The following is a 12,569-nucleotide window of genomic DNA, read 5'->3' as shown; positions in this document are numbered from 1 at the left end:
AAATGCGACTTTAAGTGAAACGATGTTAAGTGAATTCAATTTCCCCATAAGAATTAATGTAAATGGAGGCTGGGGGGGGGTTAGGTTCCAGGGAAGTTTTTTTTTTTTTGCCTGACAAGACATTATGCACATTTTTAATTTTAAACAAGCAATTTAATACTACAATCATTGCTGAGTATGAAGCTTGGTTGGGGTGGTGGAGTCAGGGAATGGAAGAGGGTGGATTGTCTGGCTGCTCCTCTTGCTGAACTTTCTGAACTCAAAAAAACACCTCTAGAGATTGTTGTTTTGCTTTCCTTTTTTTTCCCTTGGTAAATTTTTTTTTTTTTTTTTTTGCAAGTCATTTAGATGACCAACTCCCCTAATCACTTTGGAGCTGCGTACCCGGTCAGGATCATCATCACTCAGGATTTGCAAGCCAGCTTCAATCATTTGGAAAGCTTCAGAAAGATGTTTGGCAGTCAAATTCTGATGGGTTGGTGGTTGTTCTACTTCTTGGCCCTCTTCTTCCATTGCTCTTATCACCTCTAGTTGCATCAGATCTTCATTGGTTAGCTCTACTCCATGTGATTGCAGAAGTTGTGTAACGTTGGCTTCTTCCACCTCATCAAAACCTGCTTTCTTGGCCAAGCCGAGGATATCTTTCTTCATAGCAGGGACAATATCTTTAAATCCTATTAAGTCACTGGAGACAATGAGGCAGGCAAGGAGGCTGAAGGTGCTGTAGACTAGGAAAAGCATGTTGCATAGCAGCAGCGGCGACAGCTTCCCTTACTCTGCAAGCACCAGAGGCGGGGGGCTTAGCCCTCAGCCTACCCACTCCACCCCTTTCCCCCAGCTCCCACCCTTGACCTACCTCATCCCCCTTTACTTTGCAGGCTGCTTCTTCGCTCCTACCCCCTCCCTCCTGCCTCCTTTTCTGAACTTGGATTGTGCAAGTTCTAGGAGCTGGAATTTTCTTCTCTCCTCAAATTGGGCCCTGAAGGGTGGTGATCGAATTAATAACCCCTACAGGGACCCCAGCTTCCCCCCACCCCCAGCCTGGCCAGAGCAACTCCAGCCTGGCTGTGCTGGCTGGAACAGGCCTCGGGCCTGCCTGGAGGGACTTCGGTTAGCCTATATAATTGTAATCGTTTAACCAGTTAACTTTTTAAACAATATTTACATCTCTAGCTGCATCCACAGGGGGACATTGCTTCCCTAAACTGGAGAGGCTTGGGGTGGCATGTGGGGTCCTGTACCACTCCCTACACCTGATTTTCTGTGAGGGCCAAGCTGTGAGGGAGGGGAGCTCTAGCCATCCTATGCTGTGCTGTCTCTATCCCCCCACCCACCCCACTGCATTGGACCCCTGTCTGTGCAGTGGGGCCGGGCAGGGAACAGGCTGCAGCATCCACTCCGGGTCGCTGTTTCTGCAGCTGGATGCTGCTTCCTGGGTTCTAGTGCCCACCTATTTCCTATACAACAGCTTGGGTTGCCAACTCTACAGGATTGGCCTGGAGTCTCCAGGAATTCAAAATTAATCTTTCATTATAGCTTGTCCTGTGATGAAACCTCTAGGAATATGTCTAACCAAAACTGGCAACCCTACAACTGAGTGTCTAGGGGGTTGAGGGGGCGGGGCAGGGCAGGGGCCTCTGGACCGGGGACAGTGCGGGGAGGGGGGGGGGGAATGGGATGAGGAAGCGACGGGCCTAGGGAAGCAGCCACATCTGCCGGTGCCAAAGTGCTCAGGCCACCGGAGCAGCAGGGGCTCGCCCCTCCCCTCCCGGGAACTGGCTTCAGCGTACAGCGGCACCCAGGCTGCCCCCGCCAACTGCGCCTGTGGAATCACGGCAGCGAAGATCCCAGCGAACTCAGGGGAGAGGCGCCGGCCCCGCTCTGCCCACGCTCCCACCGTGACCGGGCGGCGGCTCCAGGCCCGGCCAACAGCCGCGGCGCGGAAACGGAAGAGGGGCGGTGCCTAGTTCTCGGGGCGGGGAGTTTCGTGTCGCTTTTGGTCTACGTCACCGAGAGGGGGCAGGGGTGATTGGCTGGGCTGCCGGGGCGTCACGCGCCGGCGTATCTCAGTCCGAGGCCATGTGGGCCAGGCCGGCGGCGGCTGCGGAGCCGTGGCTGCTCCTCGCTGGCCCGAGAGTCCGCTGGTCGCTCGCCGCGCTAGCGCCCGTGGGCGGCCGCATGGAAGAGCCCGGCCCGGGGAGCAGCGGGACGGGGGACGCGCCCCCCGCGGCCAAGAGGCGGCGGCTGCTGGCCGGGGAGGAGAAGCGGCCGGGCCACGGCGAGCGCTACGTGCCGCCCCCGAGGAAGCGCAACCCCGGCGTGAGCTTCAGCGAGCCGCACTTCGCCGAGACCCGCTACTACTTCGAGGGCGGGCTGCGCAAGGTGCGGCCCTACCACTTCGACTTCCAGACCTACTGCAAGGGCCGCTGGGTGGGCAAGAGCCTGCTGCACGTCTTCAGCACCGAGTTCCGCGCCCAGCCCCTCGACTCCTACCGGGCCGCGGCCAGCGCCGGCCGCCTGCGCCTCAACGAGCAGCCCGTGCGGGACCTCAGCATCGTGCTCAAGGCAGGTCCCCGGCGCCCCCCCCCCGCCCCACCCCACCACTCGCTCGCCTGCGCCAGAGCCCGGGTTACCTTCCCGCGGCTTGACACCGGCGGGGGCGGCCGTAGCTTATCTCGGGGGGGGGGGGGGGGGAAGCATCGATTTGCTAATCTCAGGAACATGCTCCCCACCCTTGTGGAGAGAGGGATCCCTTCCCGCGTGCAGCTCCCCTCTTCCCCCACCTGCCCCCTCCTCTACTTCACACACTCCTCCTAGCTCACGAGAGCTTATGCTCAAATAAATTGGTTAGTCTCTAAGGTGCCGCAAGTCCTCCTTTTCTTTTTTGCGAATACAGACTAACAGGGCTGCTGCTCTGAAAGGAGTCAGGAAGGAATTCATCTCCCTCAGACAGCATTGCACGCAAGTGACTTTTTGTATTGAGTTTCCCCCCTGCCTAAAGAATACTAGGCATGCGAGCAGTGCTTGAGCTAGGGTTTGATAAACCAGTATGCTTAATGATTATAATACAATCCTATTTCCTGGTATATTTTTAGCTGGTTTCTTAATGTTGGGTCCCACTTTGTTCTCGATCTGTGCTTTCTATCTCTTATTTCTCACAGATCGATATTTGGGGAAATCCTATCTACTCTAATAATCTGTGTTGCTTGTAGAATAATGATTTTCTGAGGAATACAGTGCATCGCCATGAGCCTCCAGTCACTGCTCAGCCTATCCAGATTTTGGTAGAGAATGACGAGGTGGTAGTCGTGGACAAACCCTCGTCTTTACCCGTACACCCATGTGGCAGATTTCGACACAACACCGTCATCTTCATCTTGGGCAAAGAGCATAACCTGAAGGAGTTGCACACTATTCACCGGCTTGATCGCATGACTTCCGGTGTGCTCATGTTTGCTAAGACTGCCGAAGTGTCTAAGAGGATTGATGAGCAAGTTCGGCAGAGACAGGTGAGGGCAGAGGACTTAAGTGGTTTTCAAAGTACATCTTTAAAGAGCTCTCAAAGCAGGTTTGGTCCAAGTGCAGACTGTTGGGCAAACACAAGTACCAAAGTTTACAAGCAACTTTCTTTAAGATGAAGACAGGTGCAAATTACATGCACCCTTGTGCTCTTGGTAAGATGCTAATGTGGTGCTCCACTGAGCAGAATTTGGGTGCCTTAGTAGGTTGTATAGTGGATAAGTGTGCTAGTTTGTGAGACAATAATTGAGAGGTTATTGATGTTTTAATAAGTCTATTTCAATTTTGAAGGACTCAAATTTTCCTGTGAATGTTCTATGCAATATCCTGTTTTGACATTCCCCAGGGTGCCTGCTGAATTGCTATGGCCCCTTAGCTCTCCAGCCTGGGATGCCTTTTACATTGCTTTGCTAGTAAACTGCAAACCTCCAGGCTCTGATCACTCTCAGCCACCAGAATGCAAAGTCTCTCTCAGCTGAGTACATTAATGATATGCTCTGCCATCCATAAATAGATACAGGGAGCCACCCGCGTATCCCTGAGTCCCAGCTTTGTACCTTCAGTAGCCCACTGGACCGTACAAGCTCATAAACTAGGCCGTGATTCCTACAAAGGGTAATGAATTGCATCAGCCTTTGTTGTCTCAAGTGGAGACTTCCCAAACACACTGGTTTAGATAAAACAGTATCTTTCTTAGTTAATAAACTTGTTTTAGATTTTAAGTAGGTCTGTCTATTGATCGCAGTTAATGTATGCAATTAACGCAAAACAAACTAATTAGATTTAAAAAAATGTCATGATTAATCACTGTTTTAATCACACAGTTAAACAATAATAGAATACCAATTTAAATTTATTATATTTTGGATGTTGTTCTACATTTTCAAATATATTGATTTCAGTTACAACACAGAACATAAAGTGTACCATGCTCTCTTTATATTATTTTTTATTACAAATATTTGCATTGTAAAAAAGATGAAAGAAATAGTAATTTTCAATTCACCTCATACTAGTCCACTCAGTCCTACTTGTTCAGCCAATCACTCAAGACAAACAAGTTTGTTAATATTTACGGGAGATGACGCTGTCTGCTTCTTATTTACAGTGTCATTTGAAAGTAAGAACAGACTTTTGCATGGCACTGTTCTAGTTGGCATTACAAGGTATTTGCGTGCCAGATATGCTAACATTTGTATGTCCTTCATGCTTTGACTTGTAGGCTCTAAAGTTTTACATTTGTTTTGTTTTTGAGTTCAGTTATGTAAAAACAAAAAATAATAATTCTACCTTTGTAAGTTGCATTTTCATGATAGAGATTGTGCTACAATACTTGTATAAGATGAATTGAAAAATACTATTTTTTTTTTACAATGCAAAAGTTTGTACTCAAAAATAATAGAGCACTGTACACTTTGTTCTGTTGTAATTTTTAAAATCACTGGATTTGAAAATGTAGAAAAGCATCCACAAATATTTATAATAAACTTAAATTGGTATTCTCTTGTTTAACAGTGCAATTAAAACGCACCTATTTTTAATCTTGCGATTATGATTTTGTTAATCGTTTGATAGCCCTAATTTTAAGCGATTTACAAGTGATAAGACACAAAAGTCAGAGTTGGTTACAAAAGAAGAAAAAAGACACACGCAAGAAAATTCCTAAACTTTATCAAGGTTAATAAGTTTAAAAGCAAAAAGTTTGTCTCACCCAAAAACTTTCAGTAGTCCGTACTGGCTGGAAAAACCTTCAGGCTAGGACCACTCTCCCTCATAGGTGCTGGAACTGGGGGGTATTTGAGTGGATATTTTCAGAGAATGTGCAGTGGTGGTCAAAGTGAACAGAATGTTGGGAATCATTAAGAAAGGGATAGATGATAAGACAGAAATCCATAGTACGCCCCATCTTGAAGACTGCATGCAGATGTGGTGCCCCATCTCAAAAAAAATATATTGGAATTGGAAAAGGTTCAGAAAAGGGCAACAAAAATGATTAGGGGTATGGAACAGCTTCCATATGAGGAGAGATTAATAAGACTGGAGCTTTTCAGCTTGGAAAAGAGATGACTAACGGAGGGGTATGATTGAGGTCTATAAAATCATGACTGGTGTGGAGAAAGTAAATAAGTGTTATTTACTCCTTCTCCTAACACAAGAACTAGGGGTCACCAAATGAAATTAATAGGCAGCAGGTTTAAAACAAACAAAAAGAAATATTTTTCCACACAACGCACAGTCCATCTATGGAACTCACTGCCAGAGGATGTTGGGAAGGCCAAGACTATAACAGGGTTCAAAAAACAACTAGATAAGCTCGTGGAGAATAGGTCCATCAATAGCTATTAGCCAGGATGGGGAGGGATGGTGTCCCTAGCCTCTGTTTGCCAGAAGCTGGGAATGGGCAACAGGGACTGGATCACTTGATGATTATCTGTTCTGTTCATTCCCTCTGGGGCACCTGGCATTGGCACCTGTTGAAAGACAGGATACTGGGCTAGATGAACCTTTGGTCTGACCCAGTATGGCCGTTCTTATGTTGAAGTGGTTTCCATTATATACAAGGTTAACAGCTTGGTTCGTTGACTCTCGGCACCCCCGCTATAAAAATTGTTCCAGCACCCCTGCTCTCCTTAGTTTAGTGAGGCACCTTTTGTCTTTCAAGTGATCTTCTGTGAGTAAAGATGGGCAAAAAGAGGTCTCTAGAGGCATTTTTTTCCTCCCTTCTTATGCTCTGACTCTTTGTACTGGAAAAGTCTTTGCTGGGTCATGGTGTCAGGCAGTTCCATGGCGTATGTGAACTGCCAACTGTCCTTCAGGTGAATTATCAATTTCTTGTTTACAACTTTCCTGCTGGTATATCTCAGATTAAGCAGGTAATGGCCTTTTGGCACCTAGCTGGCGCGCCAGTGTGCCTTTGTCTTTGAGAAAATGGTGTGTGGGCGTTACCCAGAACTACAGCATATTTCAGTAATAATCATAAAGTAAAATCTCATAGCTCCATATACAATGTTGATACGCAAATTTTGACAGGACAGTATTGTTCTGTAGATACCTCACAAGGCATACTTTGTACAAAATATATCATAACCATCTAAAAATGCTGAATGTGGGATACAGGGTGTCACACCCGCAACCTGCCAATCTCAGTTGTGGGACTCTGGCTTTTAAGATTTGCAGCAATGGCACAAAAGTAAGGGATATAACAAAAATCTGATGATAAATCTTGAAATAAATTTGGGTTTAATGTTAAAATGTTGAATTATGAGGTTATCAAACTCCTTTAATAAAGTACACCTGAATGGAACAGAAGCCATTGTAGGTCTAAATAGAAGACTTCATTTTGTAATGAGGTACCTTTGAGATGCTTGTTTGCTTCTCCTGTTTAGCTGCAATCCTATAACTGAAATGTCTGAACTTCCTCCCCTTCACTTATAGATATGTGGGGGCAGGAATGGTTAGTTTTAGCTTAATGTAGTTGGAGCTCAAGAGAGATTTACATTGTCTGGATTGATGTGTTTCTGACATTCACTCTGTTTTCCCCCTGTAGCTGGAAAAGGAGTACGTCTGCCGCGTGCTTGGGGAGTTTCCAGAAAATGAAGTGACCTGCGAGGAACCCATCCTGGTTGTTTCTTACAAAGTGGGGGTGTGTCGTGTGGACCCCAAAGGCAAATCCTGTAAAACTGTCTTCCAAAGGCTTAGTTATAATGGCAAGACCAGTGTGGTCAAGTGTTTTCCATACACAGGTCGCACTCACCAGATCCGGGTCCATTTGCAATTCCTGGGATATCCTATTGTCAATGACCCCATCTACAATATGGAAGCCTGGGGTCCTACTAAGGGTAAGGGTGGTGAGATTAATAAAACAGATGAAGAGCTTCTCAGGGCTTTAGTGGAAGAACATCGTTCCAAACAGAGCTTGAGCATCTTGGATGTTTCAGAGGAGGACCTGAAGCCCATTGTGGGAAGTGAAGAATGTGACCATTCAGGTTACTGTACTAAGCCAGTTGAGATTATGCCCATAAGCGCAGACTCCTGCAGAACTGAGAACTTTAAGGATCAGAAAGAAGCTGAAATACAGGCTTGTTTGCAGAATTCTGACACCAGACCAGAAACACATGAAGCAAACCCTGAAGGAGCTAGTTCAAGTGAGAATCAGGATGGACATACAGAAGAAAAGGACCCTCTGTGTGAGGAGTGTAAATTAGTGAGGCAGGACCCATCTCCTAGGGAGCTGGTGATGTACCTCCATGCCTTACGCTACAAGGGAGCAGAATTTGAATACAGTTCCAAGATGCCAGACTGGGCTCTAGAGGACTGGGATGAGACCCAAGAATAGATACTGAGGCTTTTTGTGTTACTTTCCTTTCAACAAAACTAAAATGAATTTGGTAAAGTCCTGAACTTGTGTGCGGTAAAAATATCTCATTGGAGCTACTGCAATCTTCCATCATTATTTATTGTGTTGTACCTGGATTGCTTGTGAATTTTGAGGAGGTGGGAAGAGTTCTTCCTGATTAGTATTGAGAACTCTTTCCTAACAATGAACCTGCTGACAGCTGCTGAAGGGAGAGATGGTTAATCCAAGACACTTTAACTATGTTTTCCTTTAAGATGGTAACAGTGATGGGTAAAAAATGTTACTCAAAGGTGGGAAGCTTGGAACAATTGCTTCCTCTTCTCACCACATGGTGTTCAGGGTACATCCTTGTTTGCAAATTGAATGCAGTTCCTTACTAAATGCATACAGCTAAGACAATCAGCATCTTGGCCCTTTTCCTGGGTCTGTCATCTAACTCCCTTGTCTTTCTGGGTAAGGGTTGGTGAGATGTTAGTCAACCTAAAATACTTCAGGTATCACACCCAGATCAATTTCAGTTATGTTCTTAGTTTTGTTTATACCAAGGCACTGTGCAGGCTGGTTCTTTTCCTGGCAGGTTAATCTTCATTCATTTTATTTGGAGTTCTGTTGCGTTGTGCAGTTCTCGTCAATAAGACGTTTCCATTCTCCTGTGTGTGTTTCCAGATTCCATTTTTTGTTTGTTCTAGATGGAGTAGAGTCTGTCCTTAAATCAGCTTTGCAGAATTCCTTGGAAAAGCATACTGCTCCAACTAAAAATTCAGTAGCCCAAAGAAATTGTCATCTTTGCTGTTAATGAGTCCATATCTGTAGGTACTCCCATCCAAAACAATCTCTACATATTTTAACCAGTCTCAGTTTCCTTTCCCTATATTTTCTAACTCCTCCCATATAGTTTTTCCTTATTACTTAACCCCCATTACGCTCTATTCTGTACATCTGATACAGTGCACATCTTTCTAATATGTCTTAACCACCCCCTTCTATGTACCCACACACAGGGCTTAGAAAGCATACCAAACGTATAATAGCCAGAAAGCTAAGTCTGATATGGAAGGTGGCAGGGGCTTGCTGTTTTTCAGGGATGGCTCTACTCCACCCTCTTGACATTTTGGTTGTTCTAAGTAGGGGTGTTTCTACTACCCTAGTCTTCATTTTGCAGCTCCCAGCCTCAGTAGAAGGAGCTTCAGTATCAGCCTCTGCTATTACTCAGACTCTTTGAGCTGCCGCAGAATGAAACACCTGTTTGAAGCAGTGATACCAACAAGATACAGGGTTCTGAATAGTAGAAGTAAAACTGAAAATACTTTGGTTAGTTTTCACTTTGCTGCAGCTTGTTCTGAAAGTTCTAGCCCACAGCTGAGGCATTTCAAGAATTAGAGCAGTCCGTCTGTTTGTGTGTGTGAGATTTTAGGATGTAAAAAAATGTTAACCTTGTCTGGGGGGTTTTGTTTTGTGTGCATTTCTTTTTTTTTTTTTTTTTTTTTTTGAAGGGCAGAACAGTAACGTAATCACTGGGACATTTCCTGTTTGCTTTGGCAAAGTGGATTTTTCCATTCCAACCTTAAATAATAATGCTAATGTTGGTAGATGTGTGCTAGGTCCTTGTTCTTGCCCTGCATTAGACAGTAAACCCAAACCTGTACAAGCCAGTGCATTGCTGGTAAGTTGATATTAGGAAGTCTAGAATGTTATCGGCTTACTCTAATGATGCCAAGAGTGCATCTAGAATAGGAAAGTGTGTGTGGATTTTGGCCAAACAAAAATCTTCGCTCGCTACCGAGTGCTTTGTTTGATCAACATACATAGACCCTTTATTATTACAGCAGCACTTAGAGGCCTTGACCAGAGCCTTACCATGGTATGCATTGCCCACACCTTATAAGGTAGCCCCTGCCCTGTTAAGGCTTACAGACTAACTGTGAACATTCGCATCTAGTCTTCTATATGCCCAAACAGGAGTGATATCTTTAAAGAGGGTTTCTTCAGGATTCATGATCTTGGCCATGTGAAATACAAAGGTGACTTAAAGTAAGAAATTGCACAACTGCCACTTTTCCTAGTAATTACGTGTGTTAATACTAAGTGCTTTCTTTATTATTCTGTGGTTATAGTGTGGGGGGGAGGTTAGAGTACAGAGGCTCCATGATTTACCAGTCAGTATGTCTCAGTGCCCCATTCTGCAAAATGAAAGATCATTAGGGTAACACCACCAGGGGAAGGGTTTTTTTTAACTGTTTTATCTTTGCTCACTAACACATTGAAGAATGTGTTGAATTTATCATTCTGCCACTTGAATAAATGCATCCAACAGAGAGGTCCTCTAGCAACACCAGGAAAGACCAAAGTTGCTGAGAGTGCATGCACCCATTTAAAAAAAAAAACAAAAAACCAGCCTATGCTACAGCATATTAAAAATATATATATATACACACTTTAAAAAAAAAAAATCCTTGGTGGTGGATCCCTGCATAAAGCTGATGGTAAAGAACAAAGTGCTGTTTTATCAATCTAGGCAAACTCTTCTGTCCATCCTTTGAAGAAATGAATTTTGAGGTCCCAGCTCTACAGCAGAGAGCCTGGAAGCCATGAAAGCTTCAGCAGGAGCTCTCAGGGTTTCCATGCTTCCTCATGAGGGCATGGCAGCCCTGCCTCAAGCTGTTGCTCTCAGGATCTGGACTCCCAGTACCATAGGGAGCCCGGAAGCTCGGAAAGCCCCATTTCCAGTTGGGGCTTCCAGGCTGTCTGCCACTGAGCCAGACTCCCTGGTCAACTTGTGCCCTGGATGCCTATACTCTATTAGCTCAGGGAGCCAGCTGGCATGGGAATTTGGTAGCCCTAGGGTTGCCACATCTGGGCCATCCATGTGGCCAGGCTGTCACTGGGCTAGTGGACCATGGAATCCTTGGTAGCTGCTGACCTGGTTCATGTCCATTTCATGGCTGCTCAAGACTGAATGGTAGCCTTGAAAATGACAGTTTGATAGCTAAAAGAAAAGGAGTACTTGTGGCACCTTAGAGACTGACTAACAAATTTATTTGAGCATAAGCTTTCGTGAGCTACAGCTCACTTCATGGGATGCTGCTGTTCAGTGGTGGGAAGTAGTGAAACTGACATGAATCATTTCAGTTTCACTAAGCAATTACCTGGGAGCATATTTCCATAGGTGCAGGATCTAGGGGTGATATCGCACCCCCGGCCTTGAAATGGTTTCCATTATATACAGGGTTTACAGTTTGGTTTAATGACTCTCAGCATCCCTTGCATATTTCATTTTAAAAACACTGTTTTAGTGTTTCTGAAACACAATTTTTCAGAATCTCCAATTCATGAGGTTTTTAATGTCGAAATTTCCCGTGACCTGGAAATTCCAAATTTCAGCCAACTGTAATCGCAGATTTAATTCTGCTGCCGTTTCTATCTCTTCTATAAGAAGACTAGCATTATAAGGGATTTGCTTCCTGTGGTAAAGTGTGGAGGTAATTTATGTTCCTGTGTGGAGAACGGAAGACTGAAAGACCTATTGTGGAAAATTTGGGGGAAGGAGTAAGTACAGATAATAATTGGAGTGCTATATCTCCACTTCATTTTTTCTGGCCATGCTTAACAGTTACTATTAAGGCCTTAATACACCACCACATTATTTACTGTGTCCCGTTGCTGATAGAGAAACTGCCTGTGATTACTGGCCCCAAAACAACTTGAACTGTGGGAGTTTACGGTTTATTATTCAAGCATCCTCCCTGTGAAAATTGCAGTTCATTGTTTTATTTGAGTTAACAGCTACTGTCTACGTTACTGTGTGTGTGTGTGTTGTAATTTGTATGCAGATAGCCAGATTTGTGCAGAGTCCAAACTGTTTCCTTTTTATAAAGATAATTGAACGTACAAAAGGCAATTACAAGGTAGTATAATTAAGGATGTCAACATGTTTACTATAAACCCTGCTTTGACTGATTCAAGTTTAAAAAAAAAAAAAACCCACCATGGAGTAGAGGGCCTTCGTCACGGAGTGATTCTGTGCATGTTTCATGTAGGTGGATATGATGCTTGGGGAAAGTGAAGAGTGTTGAGATTGATGTACCTGCTCTGTAGAGAGAGAACTTCAATGACAACAACAGTACAGGCTTCTTGCCCATTTGCTTATGTGCCTTAACCATGATCTAAAGAGGCTGCTGGCTGGTCAGTCTCTTGTGACTCATTCATTCCTGGCCCTCTGTGCTAAACTGCCAAAAGGGGGTCTAATTGTGATTTGTGTATGTGATGTGAATGCTACAGGCTCTGGTCTTAATGTGTATGAGGCTCTTTGGCTGGATTCCAAAGGTTGGACTTGGCCAGCATGCTGTCTTGGCATCATGCACTGTCAGGCAGCAGCTTTTAGCTTTGGGTTGTTGAGGGCAAATGCATCCCTTGCTTCCTGGGTCAACAGGGACTAGAATATGTGGCAGAGGAGGCTGGTTACCTTTACATGCAAGTCACCACTTATTTGTGATGTTGTAGTGCACAGGAATCCCAGTAATGAACCAGGACCTGTAGAGTGATGGCCACACATCAGAGCAATACGCAAGAACACGCTACTCCTTGTTAATTATGCATATGTGCAGAATTCCCCGTGTTGCACATACTTTTATTTTTTTTCCACAAAAAATAGTTTCTGCCAGAAAGTTGCTGCCATTCTGCCTTTTGCCTACCC

General features: G+C 44.9%; 1 protein-coding gene across 1 annotated transcript; it reads left to right on the top strand.

Annotated features, from left to right (window-relative positions):
- Positions 1-2,053: 2,053 nt before the first annotated feature.
- Positions 2,054-11,812, top strand: RPUSD2 (RNA pseudouridine synthase domain containing 2). Its single transcript, XM_038407201.2, has 3 exons — positions 2,054-2,565; positions 3,213-3,509; positions 7,067-11,812. The coding sequence occupies exons 1-3, from the start codon at positions 2,080-2,082 to the stop codon at positions 7,853-7,855; spliced, it is 1,572 nt and encodes a 523-aa protein (XP_038263129.1). The 5' UTR covers positions 2,054-2,079; the 3' UTR covers positions 7,856-11,812.
- Positions 11,813-12,569: the final 757 nt, after the last annotated feature.

Source organism: Dermochelys coriacea, chromosome 6 (assembly GCF_009764565.3).
Source record: "Dermochelys coriacea isolate rDerCor1 chromosome 6, rDerCor1.pri.v4, whole genome shotgun sequence".
In the NCBI taxonomy this organism is placed as follows: Eukaryota; Metazoa; Chordata; order Testudines; family Dermochelyidae; genus Dermochelys; species Dermochelys coriacea.
The sequence above is the reverse complement of the archived record's forward strand: the minus strand, read 5'-3'. Positions and strand labels throughout refer to the sequence as shown.